Source organism: Gastrolobium bilobum, unplaced genomic scaffold (assembly GCF_033153095.1).
Source record: "Gastrolobium bilobum isolate Gb01-03AN ecotype WA unplaced genomic scaffold, APGP_CSIRO_Gbil_v1 utg3205, whole genome shotgun sequence".
NCBI lineage: Eukaryota > Viridiplantae > Streptophyta > Magnoliopsida > Fabales > Fabaceae > Gastrolobium > Gastrolobium bilobum.
In genome coordinates this window covers 235,778-257,021 of record NW_026899186.1, presented here as the reverse complement: position 1 = coordinate 257,021, position 21,244 = coordinate 235,778, and the positions used below count along the sequence as shown (strand labels likewise).

Genomic DNA, 21,244 nt, shown 5'->3' with positions numbered 1-21,244 from the left:
CTCCAATTAATACTATTAGATCAGAATATTACGAGGAGAGAAAAATGATAAATGTTAATTAAAATTATGATATAACCTCCCAAGCACCGACACACTCTTTTTTTTCAAAATGTGTGTCGGACACGTGTTGGACACCGACACGTTCCGACACGCGTCCTACACGTGGTCAACATTTTGGGACACACGATTAACGCTTCGACACGCAGTCAATTTTTTATGACACGTATCCGACACGTTTTTTTTTACTTCTTAATTTTATTTTATTAACTAAAAATAAAAATAATAATTTATAAATCAATTTTTTTTATGTTATAAAATTTACATGAAAAATTAACAAAATACGAAAATTATTTTTGTTTATATTTATGTTATGAAATTTGAATATTTGATTGGTTATATGACTTATTATTTGATTGGTTATATGATTTATTATAGGCTGTTATATGTATTAAATATAAATTATATTATATATATTAAAAATATTATTTAATATCAAAACGTGTCCCAACGTGTCGAAATATGATATTTTTTAGAATTAATGTGTCGGTGTATCGTATCGTGTCGTGTCCCGTGTGAGTGTCGGTGCATCATAGGATATAACGATGTTGAAAAATAATAAAATAAGTATAAAAAAAATAACCGACCTCTTACTAGGATTATAAAGCTTTGGTTTTGCGGCAAGCGGGGGTCAATCACGTGAAGAATTGACCTATTATCCACGGATGGGATAAGCAGATAAAATTTGTCTGCCTCCGGTTTTAGTAGCACTCATTTTCATGCCATTTGGCTTCAGAGGTTCACTAATTCTTCAAAGATAAATAATAGGTGGGGTACTTAATCCATTACCACTTTCCCTATCCTATGTGGTCCAAACTTCCCAAATATATAAATCCTGAATTTTTAATAATAGTCCTTGCTTCTACAAAAACTTCTTGTCAAACCTTACGGAATTCATAAACATTGAGTTTACGTTAAGATGTCAACTTTCATGGCTCAAATGTCTGTTACGCTACACCAATTACCCACCAAAGTAAGCTTATGCGACTCATGCAATAATTCCATCATTTCCATAATTCCATTGAATGAGCGACTCGTTATAATCGGAGAAGTTTAACTGACTATCTAGTGCAAATACCTTTCAACAAGAAAATTTTAAATGGTTAAATTTTTTCACCAAGTGATCTATTCTACGCTTCTTACACTTTATAGAAAAATATAAAAAATCAATTCAATCTAAAAATTTAAGTTGTTGAGTATGATTACATTAATAATAATATATTTTTAACATGCTTTAAACCCGTAACATTGGAGTTTTGATATTATGAAAAAAAAACCAATTCAGTCCAAAATCTTAAGCTATTATATATCTCTAACATAAAATTCTTCTCTTTTCAACGATATTTTTTTTAGATAGATAAATCACACTTTACCTTCATCGTCAAGTTTTCCCTTCAAAACAACTTTAGTTATAACCATAACGTGCGGTTTAGTTGGGAACTACAAGATATTATGTAGGTGGACCTACCACACAGATTTTATGATCAAAAGTCGAGCTATCAAGATTAATTACATCTTGAGAGAAAAAAAATTAAAAATGTATGTTTTAAACCTTGTACACACAAATTGCAGTTGATTGGAACGAGATATTTTTTGTTTAAAAAAATATACACTTCTCAACAATTATTTGTTAAAGTGATAAGTACTGAATTCTTATGGATCCCACAGTACTTAATTAAAGTGATAGGTACATAATTATTGGTTAAAGTGATAAGTACTTAATTCTTAAACAGGATTAAACCGATTTGGATGCAATAATAAACTGTGTAATAACTTTCCATGCCTAAAATCATTTCATTGGCAGAAATTCAGTAACAAAGGACATATTTTTTTTAATGGCTCTCTCTCTCTCTCTCGGTGTTTTACAAGCAAAACTCATAGCATATTGCATTATTCTCTTTTCTACAGTTTGAGGCACAGAGCACACTATGTCATACTAGTATGTTTTACAAGACAATTGTCAATGCATCTTGGTAATTGGAAATTCCATACAAGTTAGGCAAAAAAAAAATTGTATAAATATTGAAGGATATATAATTTTGCTTTTGAAACTTGATGGGTATAAAATATCGGAATTAAAAGTTCGTGAACTATATACCAAAAAAAAAGTTCGTGAACTAATATTGATTTGGAAAAGAAATTTCTAGCATAACTTACCCCCTCCCCCCCTCCCTTTTTTTTCCGGTAAATATAACTTACCCCTTTTTACCCTAAAGTATTATTTTCAACAAAAACTATTTGACGGTGTTTTTTTCAATTACTTTGCAGAGGCATTAAGTGCTTCTCAAAAACATGGAAATGACTTATGGTGTGTGCTATATTTAAAGGGTGGTTAAGGAGTAATAAGACCGGTAACCATAAATTGGAAAAAATTGTTGAGGAATTCAAGTGTGATTGGGTGAACTTTCACATTAGTTAAGAATAAACTAAGAGAATATCATATAAATGAAAAGACTCATGTACCTAATGCTTTAAGATTTTGAATTTAATTGTAATATCCAAGCTCAATTAATGTCGTTGTCCACCTAGTCCATGGATGATGTTCTCCCCTCACCATAAGCTCCCTCTGCTAGGCTTGGAAAACCAAGGTTTTGATGAGTATAGCCAACTTTGATGAAAGAAGCTTCTCCTTGGGGGATAAGAATATGGGCTTAGAACTCATACTTGAGGGGAGAGATGTTAAGGAAGGGTGGGTGAAATCTCACATTGGTTAAAAATGAACTAAGTGAGCATCATATAATTGAAAGGACCATGCACCTAATGCATGTTTTGGGTTTGATTATTGTGTCTAAACTCACTTAATGTCATTGCTCACTAAACCCATGGATGACAGTCTCCCCTAGGGGTGTTCATCAATCGATTCAAACTGCGGTAACCGAACCGAAAAATCAAAAACTAAAAAAAAAAATAGCATATTTTAATTAGATCGATTTTCGGTTTAGTTGATGAAAGTTGATCCAACCCAAACCGATCCAATATATTATAAATTTATTATTTTTAAAAGATGGTGACTTAAAATCTTGTTATTTTGTAGAGTTTGAATCTTGTATGTTATTGATAGCAAACTATCTTGTTTTAGTTTTTTGTTTGTCTATTAATTTAATTTTAACTCTTCATGAGTTTTAAACTTGTTTTAGTTTGAATACTTGAACTTTTCAATAGTTTGTAACTTTAAATGGCTTCATTTTGATATAGCTAGTGATTTGTATTACTAAAATTTTAGGCTTTTCGAAAAACCGAAAACGATCCAATCCAACCCGAATAAAATTGGATTGGATTGGATCTGATTTAAAAAAAAAAAATCTAAACCGAATGAATGATTAAATAATCAAACCGAAAGAATTTAATCGGATAATTTTTACTTCAAAATCGATCTAATCCAAATCATAAACACCCTAACCTCCCCCCCATGAGCTCCCCGGACCACAAAAGTTACGAATTCAAATCCCTTTCCTTGCAAGTGTGTATTAGATAAGGTTATGATTACTTCTTTGATTTTCCAGTAGTCTCAACTTACCTATTGGCATCCATCTCTCTCTCAGTTGTGAAGAACATCAGGTAGCTGAGTACATCAGGTAGCTCGTATACAAAGCCAACGCAGCACTGAGTGAATGCTTTGGGCCTTTTATTTGATCCATTCAATCCTAACTATAAACTAGATCAATTTTATTATTCGGCCTACTTTATTCGAGGCACAAGGTTAGATGAGAGCTTATGCGTTCGTGTTACTTTTCATTACACTATTTAAAATAAAGTATTTTCTCACTAGTACAACAATTTTTTTCTCATTATAAATTGAGTATCACTAGCATGAAGTTCATGAGTTGTTAATTTAAGCTCTTACGAAGTAAATCCTTGACTCCCTTGTACTTTGTTTTTTGGCAGACTACTCGACTTGTTTTTTAGTTAATATATATTAGCATCTACGAATTTATTAAGCTATCAGCTTTTTTATTTTATTTTCCCCCAATCCAGATTCTCATTCACCTGCATATTTACTCTTTTTAGTGAGGAATTCAAATTAGAGTTGTGTATAATAAGATTTTTATATGCAATTGGGGAGTAGCATCCGTTTGAAACAAAAAGAACGATCATTTATAAAAAAAAAAAAAGTGTGTGTAAAATTTAAGGCTATTTTAACTCTCAAGCAAATTGAAGAAAAGTTTCCATTCAACATTTTAACTGTCTATGTACAATCTATTTCCTAGTTAGTTCATGCTTGAGTAGGTAATACTACCACAAGCAATTCTTACTTTATTAAGCAGAGATTCTTGGGGTTGCATTCCAGCTGCTTTCATCTGATACAGAAACTTGACAGCTTCAAAGTATAAACCATTCTGTATGTAACCCATAAGCATGGCATTCCAACAATCAACTTTTCTTTCATTCTGGGTCATCTCAAACATCTGTTTTGCATCTCTCAGTAACCCACTTCTTCCATACATGGCTATCAAACTACACTGCACATAATCATCCGAGACCAGCCCAAGTTTGACGGCATCAGCATGGACCTGTTCACCACATCGTTCATGATCCAGCATCTTTCCACATGCCTTGAGAACACTGGAAAACGTAAAGCTGTCCTTTTTTATCCCTTGCCTCCCCATCTCCTTGAAGTCACCAAGAACCTCAGAGAAATGTCTTTCCCTGCAATCACTGATCATTTTAGCAGTCCAAGTCAAGGTGTTATGTCGTGACACTTGATCAAAGACAACGTTTGCATCTTCCAAGCACTTCAATCTCCCATAAAAGCTGATCAAGGAGCTACTGAGAAGCACATGGTCATAAATTCCCAACTTTAATAACCATCCATGAACTTGCATTCCTAGGGAGATATTCACAGTGCAGGCACATGCCTTGAGAAGGCAAGCCCAGATCCATGGAGGAAAATCCAACATACCCAATTGGCCTAGCATGCTGACAAAAACACCTATGGCCTCCTCATAATCAGCAATATCATAATAAGCAACAAATAAGATTGCCCAAGAGTTGAAGTCCCTCACAGTCATTGAGTCAAACAGATTGCGTGCACTCTCCAACAGACCGCACGACACAAACATAATGAGAATCCGATTGAGCAATGGCAAGGGAGGTTTGATGCCACTGCGGGTGATGTGGGCATGCAACTCAATGGCAGTTTCTGGGTCCCCAGAAACAGTGCACTCTTTTATCAAAGAGGTATAGATGTCAATGGGTATGGGAAATGACAGAGAATTCATCAGGCGCAAGATGTCTAAGGTTGTAGCCCCTTTTCTTTTCTTCTTATTGTTATTGTTCTTCTTCCTCAAAATAGTAGTTAGAGGTGTAAGGGTTTGGAGGGGTTGTGAAGAAATGTGATAAGGTAAGTTGTGAAAGAGAGATAGATTGAGTTTAGGGTTGCGCTGTGGTAATCGAAGCTCAAGATGGTGGTTGGGAGAAGGACAAGTACTTGAGCTGCTGCTGATGTTGTTGTTGTTCTTTGCATCCAACTTGTCGTCGAAGAATACATAGGAGGGAGTGGTGGCTGTTGGCGTCGGAGCAACCATGAGTTCCATTCTTCAAGTTGACAGACAACCTAGGATTCACTAAACACGTTTTTCTCCTGTCAGCGCTATCTTTCCTTATTGGGTGACGCAATAGATTTAAAAAAAAAAATTATCACCGCAATAAATTATAAATATTTTGTTGCTCAAATTATTTTTATTAATTTTACAAATAATGAGAAAAATATTGCAGCTTTGAAACTCAAAATATAAGAACTCGTTCATCACATATCTATTATTTATTTATTTTTTTGATTGTTGGGTATTTTTGTTTGTAGCAAAATAAAAAATAAAAAAATCAAGCGTGATAAGGGACCAGTCGTGTCTCATTTTGAGTGCAATCGGTCACGCTCAAAACGAGGCACGTTTGAACCCAAAAATAAAAGTCATTTAATCAAGCCAATTTGGAGAGTAAAGTATCTTTATAATCTTATTTAAAAAATAAAAGTAGTTTAGTCAAGTCAATTTGAAGGACGATAATAATAAAATAATAACTAGAAATTAATTTCATATTTAAAAAATTATATGATAATAATTTTGAGTTATTATTATATACGAATAAATAAATTTAAGTACAAAAATATTTTCTTAGTAAAAGAAAAATACAAACAAAAATATAGTTTAAATAATTACATATGGCTTCCACCTAAATCTTGGACAATGAGCTTGTGGAAAATAAATTATAGTAGGCTAAGCTGACCCTATATAGACTGAGGACCAGAGTGACAGATTTCATAGAGAAGATTAGGGAAGAGTGACCATTTTGTTACGTTTGACAAAAAAATTTACCAGATTGTCATGTTAACAGTAAATTTTGTCAAAATGTCACGCGGTATATTTCGCTACATTGTGTAGCGAAATAAGTTTGCAAGTAATTTGTTACACAGTGTAGCGAAATATGCCATGTCAGTATGCATAGTCAGCAAAAAAATGACACGTGTCAAGTAAGCTGAAATTCGCTACACTGTGTAGCGAATTATGCTTGAATTTTGTCTGCTTGACATTTGTCATTTTTGCTAACTGTGCAGCCTGACATGGCATATTTCGCTACACTGAGTAGCGAACGCGTGTCATTTTGGCAAAATTTACTGTTGGCGTGGTAGTTTAGTAAAAAAAATTGTCAAACGTGACAAAATGGTCACTGTTCCAGCTATTGACCCAAGTGCCACTATTTTGATAAAATGTACATGTATGCCACACAGAAGAAATATTATTTCAAAGTGCCACATCACAAAAGTTGTTGTGTACTACAGCTATTATGGACCGGCTACGTGGCACGTCAATTGAGGTCACAAAAGTCACCAAATTGACTAGCGACTAAAGTAGTTAATATTGCAAACTTTTTCTGCATTCTTTTCTGACATGTGATAGATAGAGGATTAAAATAGCTGGACAGTGTAAAGACTATAGTGCAATGTGCCAGACCAGTCTACAGCTGCTATATTTGCAACGTGTACTTTTCTGACATGTTACATTATAGTCTCTACATTGTCCAACTACTTTAGTTCAATATAAACCCCCAGTTGCCCCCATTCCATTCATCTGTAGGTGGCAACATACAAATCTTACTATGTTACTACTAAATTTTAATAAATTTGATTGATATAATTCTTTTATGTGTGGATCAACCTCAAATTTAACATGTTACTAAATAATATGGACTGGTCACGTGGAACGTCAATTGTGGCCACAAAAATCGCCTCATTGACCAACAACTAAAGTAGTCAATGTTGCAATCTTTTTTTGCATGCTTTTTTGACACGTGGTAGATAGAGGATTAAAGTAGTTGGACAGTGTAGAGACCATAGTGCAACGTGTCAGACCCGTTCACAGCCGCTGTACTATGCAGCATGTACTGTTCTAATATGTTACACTATAGTCTCTACATTATCCAACTACTTTGGCTCAATATAAACCTCTTGTTTCTCCATTCCACTCATCTGTGGGTGGCAACATACAAATCTTAATAAGTTACTAATAAATTTGATTGATATAATTCTTTTATATATAGATCAACCTTAAATTTAACATGTTACTAATTATGAAAAGTATAATTTAATAACGGATTTCACTCTATCTCTTTAGTTGATAATCCTCCCTACTACAACTTAAAAATAGTTTTAACGATATATTGTAAAATAACATTTATCATTTATGACGAATTCATCATGATGAGTTTAGTAGCGTTAATTTTTCCAATAGATAATTTAATCAAGCCAATTTAGAGAGTAAAATATATTTGTAATCTTATTTTAAAAATAAAGTAGTTTAGTCAAGTCAATTTGGAGGGACGATAATAATAAAATAATTATTTGGAATTAATTTCATATTTAAAAAACTATATGAAAACTATTTAACAAAATGTAAAACATTGCTCATTTGATTTTATCTATATAGAAATGTAATTTTCATTTATTATTATATACGAATAAATAAATCTAAGTACATAAGTATTTTCTTAGTAAATGAAAAATACAAACAAAAAGATAGTTTAAATAATTAAGTGTGGCTTCCACCCAAATCGTGGTCAATGCGCTCGTGGAGAATAAATTATAGTAGGCTAGGTTGACTCTGTATTCTTGAGGATCAGAGTGGCATATTCTATATTGAAAACTATATATATATATATATATATATATATATATATATATATATATATATATAGAGGTAAGATCATTTGACACCGGTGTCAAATTTGAAGTTTGACACCTTATCTTAGAGCCGTTAGATCGAAAAAGACCAACGACTCTGATTTGTAAGCATGTGACACCATTGATCTCTTTGAATCCAACGGTTCTCAGATGAGGTGTCAAATTTAAAATTTGACACCGGTGTCAAAGGATCCTACCTCATATATATATATATATATATGGAAAAATATTTCTACAGCCACTCTAGATAAGGTTGTTTACAACTACTCCTTTTTTACTAAGTACGACTGGTCGTACTTAGTGATAACAATAAAGTTGTTTTTTTTTTCTCTTTCCTCATACATTGTCGGCTGACGTGGCGGAGAGAGAAAATACAATTTTAATATATGACCGGTCGTACTTAATGAAAAAAGGATAGCGGGAGAAAAATTTATCTAAAGTGACTGCAGAAATATTTTATATATATATATATATATATATATATATATATAAATATAAGTAAGGTGGCATTGACCTAAGTGCCATGTTTTCTGATAAAGCGTACCTATTTTTTTTCATATATATAAATATATATATATATATAGAAGTAAGGTGGCATTGACCTAAGGGGGCGTTTGGTTGAGGAATTTTTTTTTGAATACTAGGAAAATGTAATTGATAGGGAAATGATTGAAAAGTGAATTTGATAGGAAAATATAAAAAAAGTTGTTTGGTTGGAAAAAATTTAACCAGGCAAATTATGTAAGATTTATAAAATCTATGTTTGGTTTGAAGTAAAATATAGACGGGGAAATAAGTTACAATTACAAAAATGTACATATTTTTAAAATAACTATAAATTATGAAAATGTCCCTCTTCTTACCGCTGAATAGTAGCATCCTTGTGTCTTGTTTGCCATTTTTTTTTAATTCCTGTTGTTATAAAAAAATAAAAAATAGAGGACCAGGCCTCGGAGGGGGCAGAGAGCACAGCTCTCAAAGGAGGCTTTAGAAGTAGATATTATAATGTGTATGATTTGATTAAAATATTTTAAGTAGGATCCATTTGCATAAAGCCCAACCTTTTATCCCCTCAGCCATTTGCATAAGCTCCAACTGCACAATCGAATCTGAAGCACGATAATATCATAGCATCTCTCATACAAGTTGTCAGAGGGTATAATGGTCTGATTTGTTACCCAACTATCTATATAAAACCACCTCTCACAATGCTTTCTAAACAGTGCCAAAGTCTAGCATTCTTTCACAAAATTGAAAATGCTATGCATTATGGTTGCCTAGGAAATCAGCCATTTCTCTCTATACCAAACAAGTGCAAATCAGATTGCCAACTTCATTTGCATGGGATAATCTGAAAAAGCTCTCAACCAAACACCACCTAAGTGCCATGTTTTCTGATAAAGCGTACCTATATGTCATGCAAAAAAAAATATTTTTCTAAAGAATCACGACACCAAAATCGTTGTGTATTGTACAACTATAGACTGGCCACTTGACACGTCAATTGAGGCCATAAAAGTTGCCTCATTAACCAGCGACTAAGGGTGTGTTTGATTCCAATTCTCAAAAACAGTTTTTAAGATTTTAAAACAAAAAAAAACAAAAAAGTCTGTTTGGAAATGATTCTTTTACAAAATACTTCCCAAAACAATGATTCTTTTTCAGTTTTAAAAACCAAAAAACGAAAACAACCTGGCGATGTTCTCCCGTGGTGTTTTTGCTTTTTTTTGTTTAGGCGGTGACAATTTTGTAAATTTCAAGATTCATTAATGGCAATTTTGTAAATTCAGGAGCAAAAACAATTACTTTATAGTGACATTTTTGTAATTCTAAAACTTCATTAATGGCATTTTTGTAAATAATTACAATTTTTTTATAACTTTAATTTAACTACATTCAAACAAGTTTTTTTATTTTTTTACTCTCAAAATCAGTTTTTAAAATTCATATTCAAAACAGTTTTTGAAAACAAAAAAACTAAAACACTTTCAAACACACCCTAAAGCAGTCATAACCTTTTTTTTGCATGCTTTTCTGACACATGGCAAATAGAGTATTAAAATAGATGAACAATGTAGAAACTATAGGGAACAGTGACCAAAATGTCACTGTTTATCAATTTTTTTACTTAAATGCCCCGCGAACAATGTTATTTTCCAATCTGCCACGGCGACAAGTTCGCTACCCGGTGTAGCGAACTCGGTTTGCTGACGTGTCACGTTTCTAGTGGACACCAACTTAATTTTAACCAAGTTTGCCTACATGGTAGGCGACCTTCATTTTTTTTATTATTATTATTTTTTTAAATTTGATACTTGTTATCCATTAAAAATGTGACACGTCAACAAACCGAGTTCGTTAAACAGGGTAGCGAACTTGCCCCCGTGGCATATTGAAAAGTAACACTGTTCGCGTGACATTTAGGTAAAAAAGTTGGTGAACAGTGACATTTTGGTCAGTGTTCCAAACTATAGTGCAATGTGTCTGACCAATCCATATTCATTGTACTATATAACGTGTATTTTTTTTACTAACAAATCTTAACCGTTGATTTTTGTCAATTTAACGATTATAATTTATTAAAAATTAAAAATTAATTAATAAGTATGACCTAATAAGTTACAACCATTAGATTGACGAAAATCAACGGTTAAAATTTAATAATAAGAGATGGATTTTGACCATTTTGCCCCTAATTAAATAAAAAATAACCATTTTACCCTCATCTGAGAACTATACACTCATTTGTCCCTTTAATCGATTAAATAAAATAGTTAATCAATTAAATGTTGGAAATTTATTTTAATCGATTACCTAATCGATTAACTGGTTGCAGGTATTGCAGCAGCAAAGCAAAAGGTAATCCCAAAATGATTAACAACAATAAAAACATTGCATAACATGGATCAGTGTTCCTAATATTTCCACTTAGTGAATCATCATCAATTCATCATCATAATTAACATCAATCTATACAGCTTGTTGAATATTTCCCATTAGAAAAGTTTTCAGAAGCCACAATTGTTAGCAAAAGAATGAACTCGTACATGCGGAAGTGGTTGGAGGAATGAGGATAGTCGGAATCTTCGTTGGAGTCCACCGGTTGTTATGGGGGAGATATCTATGCATGAGGGTATCATCGGAAAACATGTCGCCACCAATGAAGAGCTTCCTTGGTGGAATGTCAATGTCTCTTAGTGATTTCTTATTCGAGAGGAGTTGGTGGGTGTGTTGAAACTTGTGATTACGTTGTTCTACATAGACATTGCTCATTTTTGATAATCTTAATCGGAGATTCTCACTATTTATTTATGAAAGAATGAGTAATGACAAGGGGAGAATGAAGATTGGGTAGAGAAAAACAACACAGGTGAGCTATATAAGATGGTTTAGGATCATTGGGATTAATCGATTACGTAATTGATTAAAATAAATTTTTTACACTTAATCGATTAGATATATTATGTAATCAATTAAGTGGGGGCAGATGAGTATATAGTTTTGAGACGGAGATAAAGTGATTATTTTTTATTTTATTAGGATAAAAAGGTCAAAAAAATCAATAAGAAATAGTAAGAAAAAAAAAAAAGTATAACCTTCACCTTTTTTCTTACTGTTGAGGTTCTGTATTTCAAAGCCACGAGACCGAATTTTCTCGGAGGCATACACAAGATAGCGGAAACAAGTACAAATGGATAAAAAAGTGAGTTGGCACAAATTATGTACAATAATAATGGGTAATTACATAAAAACAAATATTATCTCCTACACTCACATTTTTTAAATGAGCCCACAAGAATTTTTTCTCTCTTATCTCCAACTCTTTTCTCTCTTCTATTTATTATTTGGATAGGAAATAATATTTTTCCAACATAAGAAAAATATTATCCAATAATAATTTGAGAAAAGTGAAAAACAATTAGAAGAATCCAATGTAAAAAAAGAAGCTGGAAAAGTAAATGATGAATAGGAAAATTGATATCATATGATATAAATGAAGGATAAAAACAAAATTGTGTTGGCACTTGGCCGCTTGTTCTGGGAAAGAATGTTTCGCCCACACGGTTTCCATAAATAGTTTGCTCAAGTAGCAACTTTTGGTCTTGAGCATTTGCTTGAATCCCCCACATTGCCAAAGAGCATCGCTGACAAATGAAGAATTCATCTAGTATCCTAAGCTAACAACTGATAAATATTAAACAACTCATGACAAGATTGTACACGTAATTATTCGACAGTTCTATAAAATAACTCATGGGTAGCATAACAATTCATAATTGAATGGAGGTTGGGGCAGTATATGCCATTGCTATTCCTACAACTTTCCACACAGAATTTGCATCAAATTTGCCTTGGATCTAAAATTCTGCTCAAGTCCCCTCTTTCAAGCTCAAGTCTTATCCACACAAGTGTGTGCATCAATGGCTAGCCTTTTAATAGACCTCATACTTGAGTCGGTAAGACCTGAGCTTGAAAGACAGGACTTGAGCAGAATTTTAAATCCAAAGCTCCAAGGCAAATTTGACCCAAATTCTGCATTGAAAGTTGTAAGAATAATAATGGAATGCACCGCATCAACCTCCCATCAAAAACCTGCAATTATTCAATGTGAGTTGTTATGCTACACATAAGTAATCTTATATGGCTATCAAATGATTCAAATGGTTTTGGGGTACAACCTCGTCTTATTTTATGTCATATGAGTTGTTTAATATTTATTGATTGTTAGTTTTATTAAAATCAGGACCTGAATCAATCTCGTCAGACAATTTCTCATTCATCATTGGCCTCGGAGTGAGTCGGTAATGAATAGATTGTAAGAAGTTGAAATAAGCATACTTAATGTCAAACTGCATATCGTACCCTGCATAAAATATTAACTTGCATGAAAATTTCTGATTAACATTGATTATGGACTTTAAAAGAGAAGGGTTGGTCCTTACAATAGTTTACTGCAATAGTTAATCCTCCATCATCCGTACTCTGTCTAACATGATGAAACCACATACTTGGCCTGCAATAATTCCATCCTGTCAGCCTGGGCATTACTCAAGAATAAGATGAGATAGAATTTGAGCACTTGGATAATTCCCAGTTCCAGTACTCTTCTTTCAAGTAACAGTCCGGTACTCTTTTATACAACCAAATAAAGCAAACACCAAAGTTCTCAAACCAGGTTACCAAAATATTCCCATTAAACTGGATTAAACCCATTAAACTCAGTATCAAAACCAGTAGTAATATTTGATATGTATTATTGTGGTCATGAACCGTCATAGCTCCTCAGCTAACGAAATTAACTCATTTCAGTAAGTTAATGTATTGGCAACTGATTTCATAAAAACATAGGTAATCTATAAACCATGGAGTGCAGGAACTGTGGCGAAGTCCATAAGAGACCTTCAGTTTGATTCCTGTCTCAACAATTATAAAGCTAACAGAAATCAGAAATTTCTATAGAATTTTTCTTAAGTGGTGATTAGTAAGCATGCCAAAGATTTTCAAGTTTATTCCAATAAACTAGTAAAACTGCTCATATGAATCATCACATTCACATCCAATAAGTTCAATAGCATCTGAGAAAACTGATTAGCAGAAAGAAGTTAATGCATGAATGACTAGGAACCTAACATGGATTTATGTTATTTTAAAAGAGTAATAACATCATACTGACATCCTAAAATTTAGACCGAGATTCTAAATTAATGGATGAAAGATCCCACGTCTCATGGGCTTGACATATTGTTTCACAAATAAATCTAAATTCTTTTTCAAATAACTTCTCGTTTAGCAGCTGGGCTTTGCAATATTCATCGATCAAAATATTCAAAATAAAATAGAAGTTCCAGGGAAATTCGTAGTAGAATTTATGCAATAGATAAGCTTTTTTTAGAGTATCCCTACTGATATTTATATTAGTTCTAAGTGACAAATTTATTCATAAGGAAAGACAAGTTGCTTAAACATGAATTGATTGACAAGTTATGGTACCACAAATTGGTTTGAATTTGCTTCAGAATAGCATCAAAACTGGTGGTGCACCGTGCAATGGTGCATTTTCTTCCCAGTAAATAACGCAAAACCAGTGCTTAAGGATCAGTTGATACAATGGCAATATACACAGTAAAACAAGCAAAACACTTGGAAATAAAGAGTATATGATAAGGATATCCAACAGAAGAAAGAAAAAGATAAGATTAAAACCCAAATACATGGAGCAATGGAAGGCAAGGGTAATCTTACAGGTAGAGAATCTCGCCAGCCTTCACAGTACACTCAAACGGGGGAGGACCATTGAAGTACAAGGGAAACTTGGACATCTCATCATCCATGGTCTCAGGAGAAGGATAAGGGTCCACACTGCACCAAGGCACATACCTAGTTGGCTTCTCAAGTTCCAAATCAAACTCTCCAGTATCCTACAAACCAACAACACCCCAAATGAAACCAACTCCAAAAGGTGTTACCTTTAGCACCAAAACACACACCCCATCAACAACAACAACAAAACTAAAAATAAAAAAATCATGGGTGGAAAAGAAAATAGTAAAAATACCAAAGAATATGTATAAGTGGCAGCAGGGTAATGACGAATGTACAAGCGATGAACATCAGTGGGTGGCAAAAGGAGGAAGTGCTTCTCGCCAGTGACAACAGCGTAGAGATTCTCATAGTGATCCTTGTGGAATGAGGTTTGAGAGTGTTGGTTACCAATCCAAAGGTTCACAGCTTCAGGCATTGAGCCAAGAGCTTCAGTGGCCCAAGAAATGTGAGGATCACAATCAGCGGCAAGAGAAGAGTACTCGGAACGAAAGCAATCGTTTTGGTGCTGCGCGTAAGCCACCAACTGCGGTGGCTGCGAAGACGAGATGAGGCGGAGAGCGTCGGGGAAAAGCATGCGCTGCACGTGAGCGGAGGCGAAGCAGAGAGAGGAGGAGGAGGAGGAGGAAGGGAGAGGGGAGAGGGCGTCGGCGTGTCCGGTTGGGGTGAGGTGGACGGAGACGGTGGCGGAGGAGAGTTTTCCGGCGAGGTAGGAGTGGTGGGGCCATGAAGAGAGTGCGGGCCAGTGGTTGATGGTGTTGGAGATGATGAAGGGTTTGTTTGGGTTGATGAAGTCTCTGAGGAACTCAAGAGGGGTTGGTGGAGTTTCTAGTCTTTCTATTTTCCTACTGTTTCCTAAGCTAAGTTCCCTCACTTCCCTCCACAGTGTCTCTATCTCATCCTTCATTTTCTCTTTTCAAAGTGCCAGTTTTTCTGGTGTGTGTGTGTGTGTCTTTGTGAGGAACAGCTTTCTGGGGTTTATATATTCGGTTCTTGATGATATAGCTTTATATTTATGATCACATGTAATGAAATGTAATGAATAGTCATGTAAAGTCCGAATTTATGATCACATTGAATAAATTGATAATTGTGTTTGCACCTTCCTTTTCAATTGGCAAGACAGCATTCCGAGAGTAGCAACTGTGTGTCTTTAAAGTCCACTGCATCATTCCTACTTTGATTGAGAAGGAAATCAAAATTTGGAAATTCTATTGAAAGCCATTGACAACAAAATTATACGAAATTATGACCATGTTCTTTTCATAAAATTTGAATCACTTCGCTCCATAATGCTTCAGTTTTGGTATTGAGAAATTATGAATACGTTCTTTTTTAAAATAACATTATGCAGTCTACCTTTTATAAGTTGTTGACTCACCGATTTATTTTTACAAAATTTATAGGTAATGGGGTGAAGACATTTGTATCAGTTGTGGCAAAAAGGCAATCTATAATGGTTAAGAAACATCAAATTTGTGTATGAAAGCGCACTTGTGTGAGATACTGTGCCAACTACATGTATTAGGTATTAATTTTGCTTACGAAAAGAGCAAAACACATTTTACTGCACATCTCAAACTATAAACAGTTTTCTGAACTATCCATGGGGTGCAATCTCCCGAGTAAAAGCCGTCACTTTTTCCCAATTATTTGATCGTTTCCGGGTCATTCCATTCATTGACATTGACAACAGGTAGGCAAGTTGGCACTTTAACTTGTGGTTTTTTTTCACACCATGTGGCTTCAACCATTTGTAGCTGTCTTCCCGCCATTAAACCCATTGAGTTGCATGCTTTGCTCAACAACAATGGCAGAGAACCAACCAATGTCCTCGATCTCCAAGACATCTTGATTCCACTTGCTTCCTCATGGAAAACAACGCAGCCATGCATGAAAACCACCAGCCATTCATTCACCATATCAGCTACTCACTGAGTATGCTGTGTTGCCTGGACGAATCCTATTAGGCAAAGGCCTTGCAATTAGCCCATCTGTGACCCAACCTACTGATTCTCCATCATTTCTAACATGGTTGAATTCCCTTTCCACATAATCCAGAGATATATGCAGCCTCCCACCAGGTTTGGAATCATTAAGGACTCCTCTTCCTTCAATTCCTGCCTTCTTCTCTAACCAATAAAGGTAATTGACCTGAAACAATGCTTTGAGCATATCTAGCTGTGAACAGTTTTCTTTAAGCACAACCTGAATCAGGAGGATGTGTTAGTTACAACCCATAAAACATAATAGCATATGTTTGCGGTTATAATTGCCTCTAATATTGAGATAAAAGTAAACTTGATGTACCAATTTCCTAATGCCTCGAAGAGGGAAAACCGTTTGACAAGAAAATAACATTTTCCAGCCTCTAGCTCTCAATCGAAGAGCAGCTCAGAAAGGAAAAGAAATGCTACTAAACAAAAATTAATTATGTAGCATTCTGCCTCCAAATCCACTAACAAAGTCATGCTTTCTTAAATCCCATTACATTTGGAACTCCCCATAAAGTAAGTTTGTTAACCATAACTCCACAATAGTTGGGACCAAAAATAAGGATAGCAGTTGGAAGTCCTTGAAAAATTGCTTTCTCATAAGGGAAGTTAATTTGTCCATTTAATTCTAAAATATTGCACTCATTTGTTCTCTAATTTAAAAAAGTATTCAATAACTCTTAAGCATATACATACACATCAAAACATAAATGTAAAAAGCACGTTATCCCCGCCCTACTTGTCAGACAATCAAGGAACTAGGGAGAGAAAAACAATCCAATGAAATTAAAAGTGAAGATGGTTGTCAACTTACACAGAATTTTCCCATGTGCTCAGACAAGATGTAGCCTTCTTTTTCGTAAAGCCTAAAGAGAGCAAGCACATCCTCCTTGCTGTTGACAATTTCACTGAGCTTGGATCCAAGCTGCAGACGGCCTTCAATTTCCGCTGCTGCATCCTTTGCTTCAGATGATAAAACAATTGATTGTGCCTATTACAAAAGTTAACAGGACATAATACATACAAATCAGATCGTGCAAAATATAATACAATCATTTCTTATACATGTCCAACCTTGTACTCAGCCTGATCAATTGATGTTAGCAGAGAACATATAATGTTATTTTAGACAGGGAAAGTCCCACTAATCTTCTATCTAATACTTCCTAGAATTACTCAGTATTTACAATGAGTGGTGAAGAGCACATAATATTATCATAGATAGGACAAGTCCCACATATCTTATGTCTAATACTTCCTGGATTCAATCCACATATACAAGAGCAATGAAGAAGGAATGACAGAAGACAGTGGTAAAAGTATAATGACCATATTAAACTTCTGAAAATTGCAAAAGTACCCTTCCCCTCGAGTTATCATATCAAGGGACAGATGGATATGTGTGACCTGATACTCCCCTTCATCAACTGAGTAGTATTATTAGAAGAGGCCAGAAAGAACCTTAATATAATGTATACCATTACCAAAATAAATAAATCAATCTAATTTTAGAATGCAGCAAATTTCTAATCTTATTTTAAAGGTTTAAATTTCATATAACTAATAACACAAGCAAGATTAACTCACTCTGTTTGCAAAAGTTGCATTTAACATGGGTACAGCAGGAAATAGTGGCTCCTCGTCATTGACCTCTTTAACTGGAGGCGCCTGGCCACTCAGTAGATATTCGCTGAAAACCAAACCTGTTAAAACAATCCATGAACAAGATGTATAAATTTCAACCTTTTAACAAACAAATCAACCCCTGGTAGCATTTCCAGGTTTCCAATACCTCCAACAATTGGTTGCAAAAACATTTCTAGAACTGCTGCATTATTGCAACCTACAAGTACTTAGATTCTATAATGAAATTAAATCTAGGTAGAATAGACAACATGGCAGAATATTTGATGTTTCATCAACAGTATAAACTAATTCTTTCCAACTTCCAAGAGTAATAGAACACAGCTCCCACATGATTGGGTGTGAATGATTGTGAGAGAGAGATCAGAAATTACTTGCACGATAAGGGTTTAAAGTTCGTATTTGAATGGACTGATATGACTTCAGATTGCAATACATGTGAACCCAAGTCACAACACCAAAAGAAGCAAGAACGAGAGGCGTGGATGAGCCCACACAGTTAGCCAGTCCAATACCAAGCATGATACCAATAAACCTGCTTGCCATTCCTTGGACTTCACCTTTAGCAATTACCTACAATTAACAATTATTTTCAGAAAGAAAACTATATATAATATATATAAGTGATTATTGTGCTGCAACATTATATCAATACACCTATTCATTCGTAGTGAAAAGGATATAATTTTCACCTCAGCAAAATTCCTTTGAGCAGCAAAACCAGCGTAGAAACAGCTCCTGGTAGAAGCCTGTGAAGACAAAATCAGCTTGAACTATCAATTGGGTGCTGATACCTAAATTGTTCAACATTCTCAACGCAAATAAATAAAGCATAGGAATAGAAATCAACTACTGTTGCTGGATAGGCATAAAAATATATTTTTACACACATTCACCCACCCCCAATCACACAGGAGTGTATGGTGTAGATTTCATTGTGTCGTTTAATGTGGGAACACTACAAGTTCAAATTAATTGAAGGGAAAGCAACACATGCAGATTGAAATATTTGAAAATATATGCAGATTTAGTGAAACAATTTTCATATTACTGGGAAACAGTTTAAGATCAATTCTGTAAACATGCAGATGAATGGGAATGAAATCCAAGAGACCAAGACTACTCAATGGTAAGCTAACAAGCCCTTTCTGCATATCATTATTATACTTAAACAGTTAATTTTGATATCCTTCGTATTTATTGAAATTACTGTTCTCACACACCTAAAAACCAAATCAAAACCACTCCCCATTTAACCTTGACCAAGGTGAGGGCAATCCTTATAAGTAGCCTTATTGGTCTCACACCTGAAAGGCTGAAATTGAATCATTATGTAAATTATGGCTTCTGCACTACACTCAACTGGTTTGACTGACACTATAAAAGCCAAATCCTTTAAAGGCATTGCAACATAGATGTTAGGTGTGTTTGTACATGTTGATACACTAAAAATTGCCATCACCTGAATCAATGCAGCCGCAGAACGCGATGCCCCAGCTACAGCACCAATAAGAACAAAAAAATGAGGGAAGGCAGGAGTACAAATCTCCAAACCAAAGGCAGCATTTTCAAGAAGATCAGCAAACAATCTCCACCCTTTTGGGTCGACATCAAAATGGCGACCAAAGTTGGACAACAAGATCTTGCTGAGGTATCCAATTCCATCCTTGAGTACCCAATTGATGGCAGCAGCAGTGGGAATAGCTCCTTTTCCCAATCCAACAGCAAAAAGCAAGGCTTGTGTTGCCAGCACCCCACTAACCTGGCTTGCAACACCTTGAACTCCTCTCCACAGGGAATACTTCAAGTAATCACTAGTTACACTATTGGGAAAACCTTCAGGGAGCATCAAGCGCACCAAGAGGTCCCTCAACTTGAACCATAGAAAGCTCGGAACTTGTGAAGCATTGAGGGATGATAATTCAGTAAAGAGGTCAGGTTGTGCGGAAACAAAAGCATCCTTGACATGATCAGGGATGAACCTAGTAAAGTTTCCACCTTTCACTACCCAAACTGTCTCATTCTCAATGGAAGAAGAAGACAAACTTTTCGCCTTTGCGAGTTTGGCCAGTAGGAGCTGGCAGAAGAAAAAGATAGCGGAAGAGCAGAGCAAGGAAAATAAAAGGGTGTGATGAGAACCTGAAGAAGAATCCGAATCCCCAGAGTCAAAGGGGTAACCCCAATCACCACCACCACCACCATTGTTGTTGTTGTTATTGTGGTTGTTGCCGCCGCCACTGGCTTCTGACAAGAGAGGAAGGACCCAAAGGCGAAAGGGGTGAGAAGGGGTTGTGTTGATTAGTTGTTTGGAGGGAAATGAGTAAAAATGGACGGTGGCGGCGGTGAAATGTAGGGGTGGCGGCGGCGGCGGCGAGTGGCGGCGGAGAAGTGGAAAAGAAGCGTAAAGGGAGGAGGGCATGCAAGTGCAGCCCATGATGCGTGTACCCGTGAAGCCACGTCGTTACGCCGGAACTGGAATCGAACGGCGAAAAAGTTCAGAACTTGGAAATCATCGCATCCAACCAATCATGTTCAAATTCGACGTTGAATCTATAAATTTCTTGAATATTTGGAAGGGAAGGGATAAATTTCTTAAATATTCAACTTAATTTCTATAAATTTATTCCAAAAGGTAAGGGAGAGACTAAAAAATTGTAATTGATTCAAAATATTTATGAAGTTCATGCGATATGTAACTATTTTAACTTCTTTAAAATTGTAATAGAGGAAAACAAGTCTTATGCAACAGGGTTAGCCTACTGGTGTGGGGTGTGTTAAGATTGTGTGTAGTGTAGGGTGTTGTGTTCAATTCCTTGTAACTTCCAAAAAAAAAAGGAAAACAAGTCTTATGCAATTTTCGGGAAAATGCATAATATCTTGACCCTAAAAATAATTACATTGTAATGCAAAAAATTAATTAAAAAAATTATTTTACGAATTTTTAACTATAAAATTAGAGACCGGTTTTTTATGCTTATAATTTTTATTATCAATTTTATTATGATCGGATCAAATTTAAATCCAACGTTTGCAATCTTTCACTCACCTCTTTTAT

General features: G+C 34.8%; 3 protein-coding genes across 3 annotated transcripts; all 3 read right to left on the bottom strand.

The window, feature by feature from the left end:
• Positions 1 to 4,212: 4,212 nt before the first annotated feature.
• Positions 4,213 to 5,591, bottom strand: LOC133288053 (pentatricopeptide repeat-containing protein At1g31790). Its single transcript, XM_061485750.1, has one exon. It carries the CDS (start codon positions 5,589 to 5,591, stop codon positions 4,266 to 4,268), a length of 1,326 nt encoding a protein of 441 aa, XP_061341734.1. The 3' UTR covers positions 4,213 to 4,265.
• A 6,655-nt stretch (positions 5,592 to 12,246) lies between these two features.
• LOC133288080 (lysine-specific demethylase JMJ32) lies at positions 12,247 to 15,480 on the bottom strand. Its single transcript, XM_061485777.1, has 4 exons — positions 14,787 to 15,480; positions 14,474 to 14,649; positions 13,174 to 13,244; positions 12,247 to 13,094 (listed from the first exon to the last, which is right to left on the bottom strand). The coding sequence occupies exons 1-4, from the start codon at positions 15,456 to 15,458 to the stop codon at positions 12,946 to 12,948; spliced, it is 1,068 nt and encodes a 355-aa protein (XP_061341761.1). The 5' UTR covers positions 15,459 to 15,480; the 3' UTR covers positions 12,247 to 12,945.
• Positions 15,481 to 15,992: 512 nt separating this feature from the next.
• LOC133288070 (protein root UVB sensitive 1, chloroplastic) lies at positions 15,993 to 20,807 on the bottom strand. The gene is made up of 6 exons (XM_061485768.1): positions 19,652 to 20,807; positions 18,882 to 18,938; positions 18,564 to 18,762; positions 18,133 to 18,248; positions 17,360 to 17,536; positions 15,993 to 16,759 (listed from the first exon to the last, which is right to left on the bottom strand). The coding sequence occupies exons 1-6, from the start codon at positions 20,621 to 20,623 to the stop codon at positions 16,475 to 16,477; spliced, it is 1,806 nt and encodes a 601-aa protein (XP_061341752.1). The 5' UTR covers positions 20,624 to 20,807; the 3' UTR covers positions 15,993 to 16,474.
• Positions 20,808 to 21,244: the final 437 nt, after the last annotated feature.